The sequence below is a fragment of the Plectropomus leopardus genome, chromosome 23, assembly GCF_008729295.1.
Source record: "Plectropomus leopardus isolate mb chromosome 23, YSFRI_Pleo_2.0, whole genome shotgun sequence".
NCBI lineage: Eukaryota > Metazoa > Chordata > Actinopteri > Perciformes > Serranidae > Plectropomus > Plectropomus leopardus.
In genome coordinates this window covers 12,477,114-12,498,723 of record NC_056485.1, presented here as the reverse complement: position 1 = coordinate 12,498,723, position 21,610 = coordinate 12,477,114, and the positions used below count along the sequence as shown (strand labels likewise).

The window sequence follows — 21,610 nt, the reverse complement described above, 5'->3', positions numbered from 1 at the left end:
TGCACTTAGCAACCAGAAAAGAGGAGAGAGCCGGTAGGAGCTTCGATTCTTCCTCATCATCTTGTGTACATGTCACCTCACATTAAAGGCTTGCCATTCATGTGAGGCAGCCAACGTGTCCGTGCACCTTCGATAAAGTGCTTTGAAGTGCGATACTCGTCAGCTTTGTTGCTGGAAAACATTATCTTCTTTTCTGTGGAGTTCACAGGGTTTCAAAGGTTTCCTGGGAAGCCAAGAATCAAAAAGCCTCTAATTGGATATGTGAACACAGAAAGCTTTTGGCCTCGGTTGATATATTTCTGACGAGTCTACCCATCACCATTACAAATCATTTTACCACTAGATTATCCTCATAAAGGGGTAGTTCAGATTTTATTACGTGTGGTTGTGTGAGTTACTTATCCATTGAAAGTATTTTACATACAGCAGATGGTGGTTTGAGGTGACCTAGTTTAAAGAAGCAGGCTGTTTTGCAAAGTACTGCTGTGGATGGGGGTCAGCAACCAAATGTATTTTAATTAGTGCTGCTCTTAAAATTCGGAGGTTGAAATCATCAACTGGAGGCCCTCAGTCGATTGAGATTGCTTCAAGTCCAGTAGTCTTTCTTTTTGTTTGTTTGTTTTGGGGTGTTTTTGCTAGTCAGTGTGCAGTACAGTGTAAACCTGGAGACATTTTGGTCCCCAGGTTTTGCTGTGGAGTGAGTGCTCTTGACTTACAGCTCATTGCAACTTAATAGGATACAGTCTCTGGCTTTTGTTTGATATATATCGTCAGCAAAGAACATTATTGCTTTTTACTATATGATCTGCACCAAATTCCCAGTTGAAAAACACTTATCAAAACCTGACTGGCATAATTCTGAGTCGGGTACAGCGCAAGTTTTGGCCAATGTGAAAAAAGGCCCACCTGAAAAAAGCTTTCAGTTTAAATGTACGTTCTTTTGAGAGTATTTTCAATGCTCTATTTGACTTTCAGACAGCTCGTTCCAATGAGAAACCTGTTAGCGGCCTCAGTTCCCCATCATGGTCAAAGCCACCGCACTCCATTGAGAAAAACAGTAATTTAAGCTTACTGAACACGCTGGTGTACCGCTACCTCAATTATTTTGTTAGTTTGTGTAATTCTTTGACTTTGTTGAATCTGAACTAACCGTTTTTGACGCCAAAGTCACACAATAACACAAATTAAATGATTGAGGAGGTGATAAACCAGCAGCTTAAATGACTGTTTTTCTCAATGGAGTCTGGCTTTGAAGAGAGCAATATAACAGATACATTTTCCTGTTGGGAATCACTGTCTGACATTTGGGTAAGGCGGTGGAAATATTCTCAATACTGTGTACACTTAAATTGCTGATTTTTTTTTTTTTGGTTGTTTTTTTTTCAGGTGGCTAAAATACGTTTTGTTGCCGACTCCTTCACGGATTGTATGGATAAAGAACCTCAAACAAGCCCACTTCAGAAAACTGAACTATCCCCTTAAAAATGTGCAAACATACACATTGAAGGAGTGAGGAAAAAAATGACATGGACATGGAAATAGAAAATGAAACCCATCTGCAGGAGATAATAATCTTTCACTCCATACATAATGAACCGACACTCCAGCACACAACGGCAAGCTTTGAAAACACACGTCTAACAACAAAGCAGGCTTAAAAAAGAGATCCACAATGCCAACAGAGCTACACACAACAGAGCAGCGACCCCCATCAAACAATACAACGAGCAGGTAGACCAACCAGCGAGAGCACTGAACAATCTGAGCAGAACACACACGCACAGCGAGCAGCGACACCCTGCAGCGAACGCACACAGAAAAGTTCACAAAGGAGTGGGAGCTGATGAGAGGAGGAAGCCACAAGACAAAACGAGATGGAGCTGAGGGAGAACGGGAGGAGGCATGCGGAGGCGGAGAGGTGGTGGTGGTGGAGGAGGAGGAGGAGGAGGAGGAGGGGAGAAAACAGAGCTCACAAACGTGTAAAAAGACAGACGAGAGTGATTTCCAATTCTAACATTTATTAGATCGACTCAATCACAGGTACAGAGTTTATTGGCAGTGATTATCTACAACAGGCATCTAAAGAGGGAGTGAATGACCCAGATAGAGAATGAAAGGCATTTCAACAATGTCACCAGCGCTAAGGAGCACTTGTCCTCCAATGACTAATTATTTTCACCAATGCTGAAATTGCCACAGCGGGAGCTGACACCGATTTATGACTCACTGTTTTTTTTTGGTTTTTTTTTTAGAGAAGAAGCTTTTTGACATTGTTGAATTGCTCTTAACTCAAGGTGGTGGGATGGAGAGGAACACAGCATTTGTTTGTCTAATGACTGTTTAGCATTCGCAGGTCCAACACTGTAAAACAATTTCATGGGTCTGGTTTTGCCACGATGCTTTCTAATTGTACATAATGAGCCCCAAATGCCAGGAACCATCTGCTAATGTCATCACTTTCTGCATCTTCAGCTCACTGACTACAGTACCGTCAAATATTGATCATTAATCTCTATGCACTCATATGCATATATGATTCATTCATAAGCTCTGCAATCACTTACATCAGCACCCAAAACTACTAAATAAACTAAATATTTATCTGGAGTAAACTGATCCCAGTCATGTGGCGCACCCAACAATTTGTGCCACGGGAAGTGACATCCAAGTAAACGTTAATCACTGAACAAAATATACACATCACTATTTACAAGGTGATCCGAGTGTAATTATGATCAGTCACACACATGCTTTGCTTAATCAAACAAATCAGTTTAAATGAAACTGAGAAAGAGTCAATTTGTCATTAAAGTGCATCAGAGTCAGTGTAGAGGGAGTTTTATCATGGAGGCGGTCGGGTCAGACCGCCGGGGAGAGAGCGCGCACACATGCACACGCGACACAAACGTCACACACGCAGTCACACAGAGCACTGGTTTGTTACACTGTAGAAATACCTGAAGCGGGCTTTCCCTCTTCGCCTGCGTCTTGAGACTGGGAGCAGGGTGGTGGCGGGGTGAAGTTCGCTTCAGGAAGGCTGCTGTCGAAGGACGGCATAAGGGACGGCGATGGAGGCAGCAGGGTGCTGTTGGGGCTGCTGATGTCGCCCTCCCCCACCAGGGTCAGGTCGTTGTGGGTGTCCTCCTCCACCGTGCGGAGGCTTGGCCTGGTGTCTAAAGGCCGGGGGATGGGGGACAGGTGAGTGCCAAATGTTGGGTGGCGCGGAGGGGGCATAAGACACCGCCTGGTCCCGGAGTGTCCATTGGCACTGGAGCTGAGGGAGGAGTCCAGACTCTCCGAGCGAAGGCTGAGGGCCCCTCGTGAGGGGACGCCGTTCTCTCGGCGGTCAGGAGTGGAGCAGGCCAGGTCAGAGGAGACGGAGCAGGAGGAGGAGGGTGGGGTTAGGCGCAGGAAGTCGGGAAGCACCAGGTCTTCTTTCCTCAGGAGTCCGCGCTGGTCGTTGGCTCGGGTGCTCTGTGCCCGGCTTAGCAGCTCAAAGAATTCTGCAAATACATCAAACAAGGTCCCTCAACATCAAGAATACATTTAACCCCAGATTAGCTCTAATCAGAGTTCAGTAAAACTAGGTTTAAAATTATTTAAAATTAAGCAGGGCTCTGTTGCACCATTAAAAATGTATCTCGGAAAGGCCCCATCATTCATAAAATGGATCGAAAAAGTGTTATCTTTAATACTGTTTAAAAAAAAGTCACATACAGCAGAAGTAAGTCCACTCAGAAGTTTAGACAGTTTAGTCACCTGGTCCCCATTTATAGATTTCACCCTCGCTCTATCTTTTCCACAAGTGCAATTGCAAATTTCTTTCCTCTGTTAATTTTTTGGTTCTTTGCGAGAAACATCTCCTGGATGCACTGGGACGCCTCCTCATTGATGTATCCTGGGGTCTCACAACATCATACACCCTCGCCCAGGTGACCCAGCCAGGTTTATCAGGCCCCGACTTGCGTCCCAGCAGCAACCCACAGATCAGCCCTCTCACTAAATTAAGATTTAGTGAGAGGTTTCAAATTTAAACATTCTTAATGTAGAGCTAGTCTTAAAGTTTGGTGCAATAGAATTTAAACTTAAACCATGATTTAATCAGGTTTGAAAGTAAATCCTTGTTGGTGCAATCCAGCGTTAGACTTTCCAAACAGGTGAGCACCTGGAAGAAAAGGATTAGTGGAGGTTTAACATGCAGCGTAGCACCTTACAGAGAAAATAACCCCTGAGAGCTGCCAGAGATATCGGTTAGTCCTGAGGCAAAGCGAAGCTAAGAAATCCACCAATAAGTCAAAAAAAAAAGAGAGAAAGAAGGAAAAGAGGAATTTACCTTCAGCTTCATCTATATTAATCTTTTTCTGTTTTCTCTTTTCCCCTGGGAGTGCTGAGTCTGGTCCACTTGCTCTCACAGAAAAGTCCTTTGGTGTTGACCTCTCATCTCCCTGCAGATGCAACAATAACAATGCACTCTGTTAGGGGATGGAGGGACGGGGAGGGGGAGGAGGGGGGGAGGCTAAGCATGAGCTGCCGAGCACCCTACTGAGCCAAGTGTCCAGATTTACTGAGACCCTCATGTAAAGATGAGCCTCGTCCATCTGCCGGCTCTGCGTCTTCACTGACCTTGCTAGCATCCAGACCGAGCACTATCTGCCTACATACGCTAATAACTTAAGCATAGAAAACACGAGCAAGTGAGTCAGCCACAGGCAGTGTTAGGGCGAAGGATACAAACAAAATCAGGAAACACGCACCAATGTAAAGCTTTAAAAGGCTGTAAATGTTAATAAAGATTCATGTGGGCTGATGCAAATGACACTGAATGTTGCAGAAGCAGTGCAGCAACAGAGAAGGACACCACATCTGGACTTTTGAAGCAGCGTGTTATACGAGAATAAAGCTGTCTTTAGTACTTACTGCAGCAGAGAAACTCCTGGTTGGAGGGTGGTTTTTTAGGGACGACTTGGGTTTGTCTATTTGAAAGAGAGACAAGGAGACATGAAAAGTTCACTGGGATGAGAAATTGATGAGAAGAGGATACTATACACTTAACAGGCATGTTTTGGGTTGCAACGGTATGAGATTTTCACAGTATGATAACCATCTCAGGAAATATTCCAGTTTCACTGTTTTACAAAATTATCATTCTCAGTCAGAAAGACTCCTTTTCTTTTTTTTTTTTTTTTTGCAGATTGATTTCATAGCCGATATGTTATGCCCAATATGAGATCAATAAATCTCCATTTTTGTTATCTTTGCCATCATCTGCCCTGGCCACCACGGCTGCACCGAGTTTTGTTCCGTCCGCTGACGGTATCCCACCTCACCGAGAGTGTTTCAGAAGCAAAGCGTTTGACCTGATAATTAAACATATATTTTTCCCAAGCTTTTTTCCTTTTTTACCCTCGATAAAAAAGTGATGTCTCTCCTGGTTTCAAAGGGTTAATTGTGGTTATTTCCTACTTAGTTGTCCTGTAGCGTACAGACAAAGTTATAACATTGAAAATCCAGTTATATTTAATAATTTGATTGTTTGTTCTGTCTTAGCTTTCTAAAATAAAAAAATATTGTCATCACTACACAAGTTATATAATATTGCTTATGTGTGACGAGATATGACGACAATAAAAATATATTTTTAAAAAAGTGGCGTTATGAATGACATGAATCAAAGAATTGTGGTTTTGTTTCATTTATTAAAGATACGTTTATCCTCATTAAACTGTGGCCTATCTAATGCTATATTTCACATACAGAACCTGTCAGCAAGAAAACACGAGTGTAATTTTTATTTTTTTTTTTTTTATTTTAGCATTAAATATTGTAAAACAGTGTGTTTGATGGCCTTACCTTTCCCTGAAGCTGGGTCAATTCGTTCCAATACAACTCGCAGGCCATCCAAACTGGATATAGGGGCACCCAGGTCCAAAGGCTCAGTTTCTCCACTCTAAAATGAGACCCAGTTTGTTGGTCAACATGTAATTCTCTTCACCTGAAGTCTAAACATGTTACAGTTGCTCTTAGCGTACTGAGCACATCACTGATATTTGAGTTCACGAGCCTCGTCTTAATTTGTAAACCATCTTTCAGCTCTGGTCTACGGTATAATACAGTTATAATGCCTGAAAACCCACAGGACTGAAATAAATCATCTGGCAGGGGTTTAGGGGAGGAGTAAAGAGTTGGCATGTTTGAGAAGTGTCGTCATTCTTAATTATAGCCCTGGTGCTCCATCTTCGGAGGCTGGGCTGAGTCAGAGAGCTAACCACCGTGTAGAGATGGAAAAGGATGCGGTCGCTTCCCTCCCCTGACCATGATACTCCACCCTGTGGCACTGTCACACACTGCACACAGGCTGCTCCCCGGACACACAGGAGCTTCAAAAAGATTTAGGCACCGGGGATGACTTACTATTTTGGCCACAAGATCGCTGAGGTGGAGGCCGTATTTGGCCACCACGGGACGCAGGACCTCAGTGACTGGTTTGGTAGGTTTGGCCTTCAGGCCCACGGAGCGGTTGATGGGCACCAGGTCCAGTCTAGGAGCAGGGAAAGAGCACAAGTAAATGTCAGCAGACATAAAAGCATAGACAGGAAGTGTCATCATATCCGAGCAAACTTTATGAATCATTCATACCTAAACAAGGTCCGCTTCTCCAACCTCAAGTCCCGTGAGCTGAGGGTCAGGCAGTCTTGATCCAACACCAAAGGCTGAGAGGAAAAAGTACGAAACAAAACATTAGCAACAAAAAAATATGTAATAAACACATCATACTGTAAACTCTTCCTGCAGTAACTAAGAAAACACATCGTCCACTTTAACCCTTTAGAACCTGGATCAGCATCAGTTTTGTTGTGCTGCATTCAGACACCTTTCAAAAGCATTTAAACATCCGGAACCTGAAATAATGGTCTGATTTTGTGTTTTTTAAAACATGGGAAAAGGCAGGCAGACTGGCAAATTGCAAAAAAACCCCAAAAAAACAAGTAAAAACAAATTAAGAAAATTAATTGACAATAAACTGTGGGGAGATTATTAGATATGATCAAAAAAGGAAGAAAATGATATTTGTAACTTTTATAATTATATATTTAAATTATTTTACAGGGAAATATATTTTATTTTTTAAATCTATTTTTACTTATTTTATTTATTTGTTTCCTTTCCTTTTTCTTTTATTGTCATTTTTCTTAGTTTAAGGTAATTTTCTTGTTAATTCTACTCATTTGTTGCTAATTTTTGGGCCATTTCTTTTTAGGTTTCAAGGCACTGGTAAAAGCATCTTTGGAAACTTGTTCCTGTTTTTAGTATTTGATCTGCTCCCACTTGGCACTGAATATTGTATGAACTTTTTTGATTGATCTGTCTGTCTTTAACTAATTATTGTTATATTGTATGTTGTTGTTTAAAACAGGTCTCTCTTGAGAATGAGAGCCCGTGTCTCAATGAGATTACATGTATAAATAAAAACAATAAATAAAACAATAAGATCATTGCCTTCTTCCCATGTTTTTATGTGCTTTTGGAAGACACCACACCAATTTGCTCAGGTTTCAAAAAGTTAATCCTCTCTAATCCTCCGCTTTTTTCACACAAGTTCTAACAATGACAAAACAGGGCATGTTTAAATGGAAAGTGTAGTCCTACTGTGTTTACCAATGTTTGATTTGTAACAAACAGAGTGTTGAATCAGTTCATTCAACAGGTGTTTGCAGCAGTGTTCTGCTCTCTGATCTATTAGCAGCTGCAATTTTTTTTTTGCATTTGTCCATAATTTGTTGGCAACGGCTTCTGCCTCCCTCACCTTTTCCCCTCCCACCAGGAAGAGGTCAACAGCAGCAATGTTGACGCTAATGCTTTGACAGAGATCTTGGAGGACTTCCCTTATGGAGGCACCAGGCCGAAGACTGATAGAGGAGCAGGAGCCGTCGGGCAGCATCACGCTGCAGTGTTTGGGGGAACGCTCCCACACTGAGTGGCGATTATCAGCCTGAGGACATAAGATTTTAAAATAATAATTAATTAATAAAAAATAAAATAAAATAAAGTCGTAATGATGTCGTAATTAAACAAAAATTGGTTGTGACTTTCAACTGTTAAAGGTTCTCTATGTAACTTTTTAAATTTAATTTAATTTAAAAATCTAATGACACATCCTTTTATCATTGCTTTCTCCTGAAATGTGTTTTTAACTAAAAGCTGTTCTTTTTGAAGCCTGCAGTTTTAGCTGATTTTTTTCATTTTATGTATTTCATATCATCTCATTTTTATTTTCTTTTGTTTTCACATATATTTTTTATGTTGTTTTATGTTCTGCGCTTTGTGTTGCATTTTTTTGCATGAATATGCTGTATTAAGAAAGTTACTATTACTATTATTATTATTATTATTATTATTAGTGGTAGTAATATTAGTAGTATAAGTATCATAATTATTATTTATTGCCAAGGGGTGAACGGATTGTGACGTAACTTAAAAACTTCAAAGCTTGTGGACTGATTTCTATATGACAGCCTCTGAACAAATGCTGCTACTTATGTCAATATACATTAGATTCATGGCCCACGCATGCTGAGTTTCTGCTATTAGTAGCCGGTTGTAGACAGTAGACATGTGACTATACGAAAATTAGCACCCATTCATTGTGAACGGGAAATGACTGATTTGCTGCACAAAGCATGCTGGGATACTTGTGATACAATGATACAACGCTGCCAGCCTGATAAGTGGCCTGCAAATTTAAAACATTTAAACTGTGTTCACACCAAAACAGCCAACCAAGTTGCAGCCACAAGCAACAAGCTGGGGAGGATGGACGTGAGTTAATGGAAATTGGTTGCGTATAGTGGATATGCACCATTAGCGTTGGGATTTTTTTTTTTTATTTGAGCTGCTAAAGCAAGGGTCTGTCTCCGGAGCTGCTGAACGCAGCTTTACAGTCTCCTTGTGGTAGCAACTTGAGGTCATGCGACCCTGGTGTAGTTCATTTATAACCTAACACTAAGGTTTTACTTCTGGAGATTGCATTCATGCTTCAAAAAAATGAAAGTGGTGTTCATTTGTCAAGATTATTTCACTTAACAAAACCCTTAAGTATTACACACTTTTATTTGCCACAGAGCTTATTTTTTGCAAAAAGCCACAATCCAATAGAAGAATCACATAGACTTTTTGATGAGGTAACCTAAAGTTTACTGACTAGCTGTAAATTTGCTAAGCAGCATGGATCTGCAGTTGGTTGTTCTGTATTTTTAGCTGATAAAGTAATTTGAAAACTACAAGCTATTTAGTATCATGGAGCCAACAGTCAGAATCAAATATAAGGATTCTGTGGATGGTACTGTTATTTAAAATATCATAATAAGTAATTTTCCAGCATCCTATTAAAATCATGCCTGTCAGTCATACTCAGTTTGTAATTTGTCACCGTTTTGGCTGATGCCCTGACACTCACTGGCAGCCACAGAGGCTGTTGACTGCAGTTCACGTAACAGCCGCACACAGCGGTGTCACTAAAAACAAGGATCTTCTAAAAGTTACATTCAAAACCTTTAACTAAACATAGATTCAGTTGTACTTGTAGCTACTTTTTATCTACTCTCTAATTTATTCCATCCACAAACAAACATTGAGTGGGCGGACAAGTAAAAAAATAAATAAAAATGCACCAACTATGGCCTATTATGATGGCTTCACTAGACACTGGGCTCTGTGTTGCCATGGTGATCTGTCCAGAGGAATCTTACCTCAATCTTGCCAGCAGAGCAGGAAGTCGCCATCTCCAGACTGGTACCGGACGACAAGGAGCCCTGGGACTCCCTCCGCCCATTACTGCCCCAGTAGTCTGCAGAGAACAGCACAGAGGATGATGAATTTGTGCAGATAAGCGACACTCGGACAGTACTTACATTAAATGGCAAACACAAAGACAGCGACGAACTATAGCATGACCGATAACATTTTTTTCTGATTTATGATCGTAATGTGACTAAAAGTCTTGGCAGGCAAAAAATTGTACCTTAAAGAGGATATTTGTGAATAAACAGTAGCTGTTCTGTTAAATCTAAGTGCAGCAATATTCAGTAAGAGACATTTACATTAAAGCATGGCTATGAAATGAACACTGGTTCAATTTTGCAAGAAAAGAAGACTGAAATAAAGATCTGGGTTCCTACATCTTAGGGCAAGTTAGATTTCAGATGTTTTTAATTTGAGAGCACTTTTACAATGTGCTGACATGCTTATTGTAACATAAAAAAATGACTTTTTTTGGTCCAGTAAAAAAGTTAGGTGATCCACTTCAAATGCTGAAAAAAACTATTTCTAGAGTGGAATACATAGAAAACAACATCATATTATCTCATCATGATATTTTCTATTTGGTTTACCAACAGAATCGGGACATACCATGTTTTTGTTGGACGTTTTTTTTTGGCGATCTTGTTTTTCTCACTTTGCATGTGGAATTTAACTGCCTTGATTGCCATCATGCCAAGTTTGAAAAACTTTTATAAAAAATACATAAAATACACAATGCCTTGAATGCATTGCCTTGTACCAGTTGGCCACAAAATTATGCTTAAATTGTCGGTTTTTGTTTATTTTGCACTTCCCCACGTTCTCCAGGGTAAAAAAAGAAAAAGGATTCTTTGCTCGGCAGGAGACATTCAGTAAATTGTTTTTTAAAAAACAGATGTTTTCAATTATTTTGAGATTTTATAATGCAATGTCAGAAATAGTTACCATGTGTTCACATTTTTAAGAGTTTTAAAGATTGATTTAAACATTTTAAGTCAGTTGAGGCCTTATTTTGTTAAGTAATGAAGTCAATGTCTTTTAAAACTTTTTAAGGTTCTGCAGGAAACTGAAATTCATAATCTAAGTTGAAAAAACATCCAAATCAAAAGTTTTACATCACCATCACATTAATCCCATTTGGATATTTTGCCACCTTTAAAACATTGGCCTGTAGTGGATAACACACACTTTGGTGTGCCAAAATCCCAGAGTTGCAACAAGTATGTTTTTGCTTGTGTGCCAGTACTGTGTGTGTAATACTTTGATGACTGCAGGGCAGCTGTGTTTCTACATGCCTCCCCCGCCTGTAGCTCATGGCAACCCTGAAGCTGGCAGCGATTTGGTGTCTCGTTCAAGGACACATCAGTACTTTGGAAGATTTTGCATTGCAAAAGCTTAAAACTGCGGGAAACTCCGTAACCAGCAGGCCACTGAGGTTGTTAATCAGTTTCTCACCAAGATTTATGTCCCCTATTTCCTTCTTCTTTGGGCCCTTCCCAAAGCTCCTGTTACGGGACCATGAGAAGAAGATGCCGCGTTTCTTGTCAGCGCTCTCATCCCTGCTGTCTTCATTCAGTGACCTCCCTGACCTCTGCTTCCTGGCATCCTGTAGGTCAGAGAATAAAAACAAGTTTTTATCTGCTGTACTGGACTGATTAGTAGGCATGGGCGGTACCATGGTATTACAGTATACCAGGGTATTTAGAAATCCCTACAGTAGGGACCCTCATCTTTCTGAACATCATACTGGAGAGGATGTACTGAGGATGTTTTACATGCAGTGCTCATCATGTGCCCTGGAGGTTACACCTGGGCTACTCTGCATGCATGAGCAGTATGTGTTCATAACGGCAGCGTTTGTTGGTGCGGTGCTGCTGCAGAGCTGTATACTGTTATTACACTGTATTTCCACAATTGAAAGCACATACTGGAATCATTTATGAAGCCATGAAAGTTACTCCATTGTCAGTGACATGGTCCTGTAAATTTTGCACAATATAAAGCCTTGTGCCAACAACTGAAGGAATTCTGTCGACAGATACTTTGTCAGAAGGCTTTTTTTTTTAAACAGAAAAAGGAAAGGTTGAGTAAACCACAGACTTTTGTATTTCCTCACCTCTGTAACTGAAAAAGACATTGAAACTGTAGTAAAAATTGTATAGAGTCAACATAATAACCAAAAAGACCATTTTCACTATTTTAGCTAGAAACCGCGAGCATCATGCGAAAAAAAGCCCGGCAAGACTCTTTTATTCTAGATGTGCATAAGCAGTGCTGCTCATACAGGCAGTGTGGCTGCTTTAATTTGGCAATACCGATGCCTAAAAAGGGGGGTAGTGCCGCACACTGATACGGTCATATGCCGTACACCCCGGTGAAATTCCGAAAGGGTATGAAGGTATGAAAAAAATAGATAAAATCAAAAGATGAGCAATGTCAACAACGTCACATTACTGTGGTACAAACAAAAAGCAATACCTTTTTCGGAGTGGAAAGGGTGGAGCGGTCAGAGCTTGCACTGTGTTTCGACGGCGCAGGACTGCAGGGGATTTGGTAGGGGTCCGGCAGAGGTCGGCCATCTACCTCTGCACGCATGCACTCTTGGTAAAGGGAGGACTTGAGGAATCGTGAATAACTGTCAAACTTCATCAGGTTGAAGATCTGTAGACGCAGAGACAAATAGTGGTGTTTGAGACGCACAAAGAGGCACGTAGGGACGAGAAAATGAGACACAGACAGCAACAAGAGAGAAGAAACTACTAGTGTTAACATATGGTTACAGCTGATGTTATGACAGGTGTCTCCACAGTTAACAATTTATCCTGCTTGTGCGCAGGCTGGAAATATACAGATCTCTGACTTCATGTCTATGTGTCTGTGTGTACAGTATGCGCTAGATTCTCTGTGGGTGTGTGCCAGTTTGTGTTTATCTCTCTGGTAAAGGCTCAGAGCCTTTTCGTAAACAAACCCAGATGGCCACTGAAAAAACTCAATATGCTTGGGCAAAGTGACTAAAGGCTAGATGAGAACAAAACCCCCCCACTGTCAAGAAAAACGTCTTGATCTTCAGTGTTGACATGGAGCAACTAAATTATTTAAATAAGAGGAAGTCTAAATTAATCAAAGATGGGGATTATTTAAATAAGTATGTAACCAGCAGATTACTTACAGAGCAATGTACTGTGGTGTCTAAAGAGATGAGCTCACTAATACTGCTGTCTTGTACCTGTAGCTGCTGCGTCTTGAACATGTCGGGCCGTGGTGAGGTGAGGACGTCGTCGGCCAGCTGAGCTTGGCTGTCGATGTTGACCGGCATGGTGGCCTTGCTGGACAGGAAGCTGTTGTAGATCTCTCCAGCTCTCTGGGACAGCTGCAGGACAGAGGTTTAATGATGCAGAATTTCAAGAACCACAAAAAAATATGTCCCCGCAATTCCTTCTAAACCTGGATGTAGGGGACCCACAAGGGGGTCTCAAGATTAATTTGAGGGGCCAGAACTGATCAACACAGAATCAAAAACTTTTTCTAAACAAAATTATGATCACTAGAGCTGCAATGATTAGCCAACAGAAAAATAATAGCCAACTATTTTGATTCATCATTAACTGTTAAAGTAAGTTTTGTTTAGCGCCTGTCTCTTTAATCCTCCCTCTGCAAAAAGCTTAGTCTGATCTGGTTCGTCAGTTTTTATGGGTCTTTCGTATCTGCGATGTGTGCATGTCTCCACTGTCATTGCAGCAGAAGAATGACTGTAACATAATAAAGCAGCACTTTCTATCGTAAAGTATGACCCGTAAAAGCTCCTAAATAAAAATATTCACAACAAACGAAATCCAATCCAATACTAAAATCAAATGTTTAGTTGATGTTACCGTGTAGCTACATGTAGCAGTGTAGGTTATGTCATGTAAACACTTGCAGTAATCTGCCTGAAGCAGATAACCATAAAGAAATCTGTGTGAAGTCAACTTGTTGCTGAAGTAGAAGAAACAGCTAAAAATGGAGTATTCAGAACAGTCTGAAGCCATAAGGTTTTGCTCACAGGCATAACTCATATGTACATTTATCTCATTTTTTGAAGCTTTGTCCACATTTTAATATGAACATCTGTCACTGAAACATTGTATATTATGAAGAAAATGGAGAAAAGCATAATAGGTCCCCTTTGAGCAGATATGAGACAAATAAAGTTGCCAACCATTCCAATCAGTGTATATGTTTTTAGAAATAGGATTTGCGTCACACTGTGGACTTACCTGCTTTTTATCAGTTGCAGGGACATGACTGAAGTATTCACAGGCCTGCCAGAACAAGATATTCTCCTCACTGAATTCTTTCTTGAGAAATTCCTGTGGAGACACACAGTACCAGAGTTTCGAGATGATCTCAAACTGGTGATCATTCTCTTTCTCATCTCTCCAGCGCTGTTGTTTTTGAGATCAGTAGTGAAGAACGAAATTATTGGGTGTAATGTTGTGAACAAGACTGGTGTAAGTGTAGGCGTAGGATAGTGTAGGCGCACAGTGCGGCTCTGATCAGTGCTGAGGGAAGGTGAGGAGCGAGGTGGTTCTGGGACGCCAGAACTTAATGTTGAGCCTTCTGAAGGTGTTGTGGGCTAAATTCAAAGGCACATCTTTTATGTGGGAGGTAACATAAATGAGGGAACTGTACTCAGAAAGGTTGGAGAACTGGTTCTGAACTTGAACCTACTCCAGATCTATATAAACAAAGGATTATTTATTAAGTGTTTTCAATTATGTCTGAAAATATGGACTTTGTGGGCTCCATATAGTGGCTACACAAACTCTCCAAAGTTTGACAAAGGTTCACAAAAAATGATGATACGACAAAAAAAAATGACTGCAAGATATTAATTTAATGCATGAAGGAAGGTGGCAAATGCCTGTAATCGCAGTCATAATCAACACTGATCTGCTAATGAAAGAGTTAGTTTAGATCTTTCTTTTCAACATGCCAAATAAAGTGGTAGAATATAAATAAAATATAAGTAAGAAAAAAACACCAGAATGCCCATCGAACACATTCAGTAAACAACAGTATTTTATATCCAAAAAGGAGTAGAAGGAAGTGAATACTTTAAATCCAAACCTCTTTATTTTTTGACTGTTAGTCCTCACTAATTGTTTATGGAACATACAAATTCTTCTCAAATCATGTCAACTTTCTTTTATTTGAAACAACTTATGGAAACTACTGTGTAGTGGTTGATTTTTATCTCTGCACCTGATTTGAAATCAACCAGATCTTTGAATTTGGGTGCTTTTAATGTGATAAACAGTGGGTTTGTTGTTGGTTCTCTACAAGTAGTTTTGTTAACAACTCGTGTGGCTCTTTTCTGAGGGATGAAGACTGGATTTGTGTGTTGTGTCTATTTCCTCACACTGCCACACAGTAAGTTATATATGGGAGTATAAAGGAACAGTACAGGGTGTATAACAGATTCGGATTCAGAAGATCCTTTGAACTTTATATAATATTGCGATTCATGTTTAAATTTAAGCCTTGATATAATTTATATATTGTTTCCAGCATAGTTTATTATCCATTGTTACACCAAGAAAATTAATTTCAGACACTCTTTCAGTTTCTACTTCATTTATCATGAGTTTCTTGTTTGTCAAACAATTCAGTGTTATTCAAATTCAGTGTTAGTTTGTTAGAATCAAACCAACTCTGAGCATTCTCAATTTATTTCCCACTGTATCAAAAGTTGTTCCAAGTTCATACACCAACAAAATAAATTTGTACCATCTGCAGAAAAATATTATTGTAGGAGAAGAGCACAAAGCACAAGCAAAAACAACTGTAAAACTGCAGAGAATATTTTTCTTCATAGCTTCCAATATATTTTGTTTTCCTTTCCTTCTCAAATCGCTTGCCTTCTCACTTGCCAAGGCTTCAGTGGGAAACGGAATTAATAAGCTGAATCAATAACAAGAAAAAACACAACCCTGCTGCAAATCTTAAATCTGAAACACCAAGAGACACTTTTAGTTAAACTGAAATTTAATCAACTTTGAAAACTTTTTCTTGTCTTACCGAGAAGTAGCGCACACCCACTGGGTCTTGGAGGAGACGCTCGAAGCAGCCGGCCCAGCTGGCCACTCGCTGCTCCGGAACCCCTCGGAAATTGCCGGCTCCTGGAAGACTGCCATTGCTGTTCAGGCTGCTCTGGCTGCAGCATCCCTGCAACTGGACTCCGCTATAGTCTACAAGATGGAGAGAACAACATGCAAAGGTTAGAGGGCTCTCTGTTAAAGGCTAATTCCAGCCCGGGGTACTGTTCTCCTGTGTGCCCTTTCAACCTTCTAAATATTCCTGTGGATTTTAGCATTCTTGGTTGCTTTTCTTTCTTTTTTTTTTTTTTTGACTGTTTTACCTTTTTTGAGAAAGTTAATTTAGTCCATGAAGAAGAACAGAGCTTTTGTAAAGCCTTTCCAAGGCATCTTCTAAGACACCATAAACAAAAGACATCTTGTATGGGTACACAGCTTCAAAAAGCCCTCACAAAGGGAGACATGTCTTTGATTTTGGTGAATGTGTGAGCAAAAATGAACAATAAAAAGCACATTTTTAAAACTGGAACATTGTCAGATTCAGGCTCTAGTGCTAATTAGAGCTGCACAGTATGAGAAAAACAGGTGATTTTGATATTACTTGCAAAAAATAACCATATCAAAGTGTATTCAGTTCTGCCTTTCGTCTGCTTTTGGGATACTGCTATAACAAAACAAATTGCTTGTTGAATAAAAAAAGGTAAAATTATTTCAATTTTTTTTGGTAGGCACAAAAGACTAATAAAAACGAATATTTACATTCTAAAGTGCAGTTTTCTACTGATACTATTTTTTTCAAATGGCTCAAACTTGACATTACGATTACAATAAAGCAATATTTTCTGCAGCCCCAATGCTTATTTAAATAATAGCAACAAATACTACTAGAATACACCTTAAACTCTCACTACAATTTCCTTAAGACTAAATGCTTTTGTCTTAGTACAGAATCTCCAGACTCCACCAAATTCGAGTTGACTGTTTTGTCTGCCATTGATCATGAAACTGAGGTTTCTTGGTTAAAAAGAAAAGACCGACTAATGAGCACTGTGGGGGGACTTGATTAGCCAGTCAGCACCTTGGGTGGGACTAGTGCTGTTGTTCTACATTTTCAAGTGAAGCGTCAGAACCAATGAGGAGTGCTAATAATGATAATGGCAAACACTTAAGATAAGATAAACGCTGTTATCGAGGCTGTTCTAAATTGAAAGGTCTTCTCAATATTGCTCAGCCTTGTAATTTGTTGTTATTTTGCACAGCTTCACTCTTAAAACACCACCAAGTCGGGTATGCTGGCATAGTTATGTATGAGTGTCGACTTGAAAATACATAAGATTCAGGCAGATGCTTTGGACTCTAGTGATTAGTTAGGGAAAATTAAATGAGGCCTGGGAGCTCCTTACTAGGGCCTGCCTGCAAAAAATGTTGTTACGCATTTGCAATCTAACATTACTCCTTGTTTACTCTCTGACACGGATGCTACTGTCACACTGACCGCCCCGAGGAGCACATTCAGACTTTAACACTTTGTATGGAAAGCAAAATGAATCGTCAAATATCATATATTCAGCCAAATCTGGTTGGACTGATATAATTCTGAGTCAGGTACAGCCCTACTCCTTACCCTTTGAGCAGAGGAAAAAATTAGCAGCCATATAACAGAGAAGGTAAATGATTGTTATAACCATGCTGTGCCACTGATACTGTTTAGCATTACCACGAGAGGCTAACACTGTTGTGTTAAATGTTACCCCATCACGCCTCTTTTGACCCCCATGATGCCAGCATGCTACTTAAAATCTTACTGAAATGGGATGATGCCGCCATCGTTTGGTTCTGTGTAAAAATGCAAAGGAGTCTAAAAGAAGGGGCTTAGTAGCAACCCTATAACACGATCTCTGTGTAAAAAGGGCAAACGTCAGACTGAAGTTGACATTTATGTCTGATACCAGGCAATACACATTTAGCTTAGGGAAACTGCAGGAAAAGGGAAAGACAAATAAGTTGTCAGCAATTTAATAAAAGTCTTGATCCCGTTGAAGAGAGGGAAAAACTTGCTGTAAAATGATCAAAACACAACATGGAGCTAAAAGGTCTCCTATAATGGCACCAAACATAATTACAAACAGAAACAGGATTGGATTGTAAGGTAAAGGTCGGGGGATTTGACAGGACAGCTAATGGCTCTTTACTGTACCCTTTGCAACACACCTCACCGCTGAATGCTACATATTAAAGTGAATGTCAAAGTTCAAAATATGTTGTGTGGGAAGTGTGGAGTGCAAGGCTAACAGATCTGATTGCATCTTGAGAAACAGCAGATGTCACTCAGTTGGTAAGAGAGGTGCAAAGAGTGGGGGGCAGTGAGGAGAGGGAGCAGAATAAAAGGAAGAAGAAAGAGAGGAGACACGGATGATTAAAGGGACACAAAAAGAGAGGGTGAGGATCTGGGAGCTGGTGGTCAACTAAAGTGGGGGCTTTGGCCCACATAGTACCTGCTATCATGGCAGCAGATGGCCACTTTAGAGCTGTGGGCCGAGCAGGCAGGGAGTAAAAACAAAAAAAAAACACAAAAGGATCACAGTGAGATTTGTTACATAGCTGTTGTCATTCTGCTGAGAGTCGACTGGCTGGCGCGGAGTGTTGATTCTGGCTAGGTCAAGTAAGGTACAGTACTACAAGTTGCCAACACGCCTGCACAGGAAGCAGGGTGGATTTACAAATAGGTGTAGTTCAAGAGTGGCAAAATAAAAGCACTGCAAATAGTGCATGGCACCAAAAGCAACCTTACAACGAGGTCAGTTTTTTAGGGTTATTACTAAAGTGGTCTCTACATGACCTTTTACAGTATTTACTTGCCTCTAAGCAATTATACCAACTGAACGAGTTGATGTCTCATTAAAAATGCAGTGCCTTTAAATTAACCCCTTGAAACTTGAGCAAACTGAAGTGATTTCTTTCAAAAACATGGGAAAATGGCTGGTTTTCCCTGTACCACTCAAAGTCCCTGTCTAAAGTTTGCTGACAAGCCATTTGTTTGGACATGGTTTAATGTATTAGGACTGAGGCTGTGGGAGACATGTTTACCATATTGTGTGCGGCTCAGTTAATGAGATGGGCTTTAGAAAGCAAACAGCAGTGCATGTCTGATGAGCATCCACAGTGAAAAGGAGCGGAGCTGCAGCCCTCACCGCACCGCAGCCTCAGTCAGACTGTTAGCAAATGTTATTAAAAAAACTGCCATGAAAAGGGAGGACCAGACAGCATGCACACTAGCCATCGACTGTAACCTAAAACACGCTCGGCAAACATCCTTTGTTAATGAGGCATGCTGCCTACAGTGAATACATCATCCTTGCAACTCCTTTTTGTTAGAACATTTTATTAAGCAACTACAACGTGGAGTTTTTAGAGGAAACTAAGAAAATGCAAGACAGTGGAAAAGTTTTAGTGTTAGTAAAAAAGGATGATTCAGGAAAAGCCATCAGATCTTGTTTCCCTCACATAGCTGGCATAGTTTTTGACATTTCACATCAAAATGATCATGTGTTGCTATTATATTATTCTCAGTGTTTAACCCTTTAAAACCTGAGAAAATCGGTTTGAATTTTTTCTAAAACATGGGTAGAAAGCAATGAGCAACAAAGAAACAGCCAAAAAGTGATCTTAAGATAAGAAAAATACCAATAATTTAATATTTAATCAAAATTCTTTAAAAATGAAAAAAGTGCGTGTGTATGTTTATACAGTAGATAGATAGACAGACACACAGGACTTTTTTTTTTTTCATTTTCTTGTCCCACATTTCTTTACAAGTTGCTCATTGCCTTTTCCTCATGTTTCTGTAAGAAATCAAACCAGCAGCTTAGGTTTTAAGGGTTAAATAACTTGTGACAGGCACCTCAACACAGCACAAAAGTCAATCCAGGCTTCAAGTGTTTAAAAGTGGCAAAAAAAGGAATTGTACTCACCACCATCTGAGGAAGCAGCAGACTGAAAGAAAACAAAGAGAGACATGAGTGAGAGGTTGCCCTCATGACCTCCTGTGCTGAGCAGAGAGACTGAAGATAGCAGCGTCTCCTCAGGCATCCCACCAGTCGCTCTGAGGTGTGTGTGTCTGTGTGGTTTGTCAGTGAGAGTGTGTGTGTGCTACTGGGAAAGGGTTGGATCTCGGGTCCTCACACAAGGCCATTAATTTGTAAGTGGGTGGACCCCAGGCCTTTACCACACACAGCTGTTCACACCTCCACACCAGGACCCACCCTTTATTTTATATTATCCTCTCACACACACACACACACACACAGCCTCTGAGTGTGTGCATTCCTGCAAACGGCAGTCACAAAGATCTGAGCTCATCAAGGCAGGGCAAGTTAAGAGGCCATCACTGGTCATAATGGTCGTCTTTTCACTTGCTAATTCAGGGAACGAGTGGTTCATGTATGCGCAGACGCCCCTGAGTAAAAGGCAAGCAACCCTGGTGAGCATGAAAATTTCCCGGTGACAACTTTCCATAATTGAGTGCAATTACAGCCAAGGAATAAATAAAACAGCACCGTGTGTGATCTCATGATGGATCAACAAATATTTACTTGGCAAAACTTCAGTTTGAAATGACTGCCTCGGCATCGGGCTCCTCTAAAACCGGTTAGCGTAATTTTACTTCGGCTAATAGGGAGAGATTTAAAGCCTAAATTGTGAGGCTGCAAATATATTTAAATGCAGGGGAGGAGATGAGAGGCGCATCTTAGGGTTCGGTCCAAGAACACTTGAAAAATCGGTGCGTTGGAGGATTCATCTGAAAAGGGGAGACTATTTCCAGAAGAGTGTTTTCTGAGCTGCCACTTCAAAGTGTGAATATCCAAGGCTGATAATACCTCTAAACAAGGCTCGTACTGCCAGGATGGAGCCTTGGTGTGAGCAGTACATACAGTTTGTACTTTAGTGGAATTGCATAACACTGGACTGAAAGCTGCACAAAACAATAAAAAATTAACACAAATGATGCACCCTGATGAGACTGCTTATGAGTGTAAAACAAAGATACAATTTAAAGGTCCACTGTGTAGGACTTAGGGGGCATATATTGGCAGAAATTAAACATAATACGATAAGTATGTTTTCTCTCATGTGTAATCAACTGAGAATATGAATCGTTGTGTTTTTGTTACCTTAGAATGAGCCGTTTATATCTACATAGGGAGCAGGTCGTCGTTCGTGAGCTCTACCATTTTTCTACACTAGAACTGAACCAACACTGGCTCCAGATAGGGAAACTGACATTTTCATGTCAGCCATTGTAATTAGAAACCCCCTTGTAACAAGCAGCGTCTGATAAACACTGATTTGTTTTGTGAAACTGCTTTATTCAGTGTTTTTTCCAGTTTAAATTAACAAGTCTGTTTGTTTTAAAGAGGAGACATTTGTGGATAACTCAGCTCCTGTAAAAACCTTCTGAATGTCACCACAGCGGCACGACAGGACCTTGGGCAGGACAGGTGTGATGTTTTGACATTCATAATGCGTGCCACCACCGCTAGATATTTAAAATTTAGCTGTTAGCTGTTAGCAGTTAGGCCCAACATCAGGCCCATCGTGCCTCTTTTGCTTCCACAGTGCCGGTATGCTGTCTTAAATCACAAAATGAAAGGACTCCGTTGTGGCCATACAGTGTGATCTGCATAAAAAGGGTCACTGACTCTAGATATGGCCATTTGCGGTTTTGCATAGGCATC

The 21,610-nt window shown here is 40.4% G+C and overlaps 1 protein-coding gene across 1 annotated transcript in view; it reads right to left on the bottom strand.

The window, feature by feature from the left end:
* rgs12a (regulator of G protein signaling 12a) overlaps window positions 1-21,610 on the bottom strand; it is a 51,455-nt gene that overhangs the window by 5,502 nt on the left and 24,343 nt on the right. The window contains exons 4-17 of the mRNA XM_042512177.1: window positions 19,847-19,868; window positions 15,859-16,028; window positions 14,055-14,147; window positions 13,025-13,168; window positions 12,277-12,459; window positions 11,254-11,404; window positions 9,747-9,844; window positions 7,805-7,990; window positions 6,637-6,710; window positions 6,412-6,538; window positions 5,851-5,947; window positions 4,918-4,973; window positions 4,334-4,445; window positions 2,958-3,503 (exon numbers count right to left, since the gene is read on the bottom strand). Coding sequence (XP_042368111.1) covers window positions 2,958-3,503; window positions 4,334-4,445; window positions 4,918-4,973; window positions 5,851-5,947; window positions 6,412-6,538; window positions 6,637-6,710; window positions 7,805-7,990; window positions 9,747-9,844; window positions 11,254-11,404; window positions 12,277-12,459; window positions 13,025-13,168; window positions 14,055-14,147; window positions 15,859-16,028; window positions 19,847-19,868 — 2,059 coding nt within the window. The remainder of the gene's footprint in view (window positions 1-2,957; window positions 3,504-4,333; window positions 4,446-4,917; window positions 4,974-5,850; window positions 5,948-6,411; window positions 6,539-6,636; window positions 6,711-7,804; window positions 7,991-9,746; window positions 9,845-11,253; window positions 11,405-12,276; window positions 12,460-13,024; window positions 13,169-14,054; window positions 14,148-15,858; window positions 16,029-19,846; window positions 19,869-21,610) is intronic.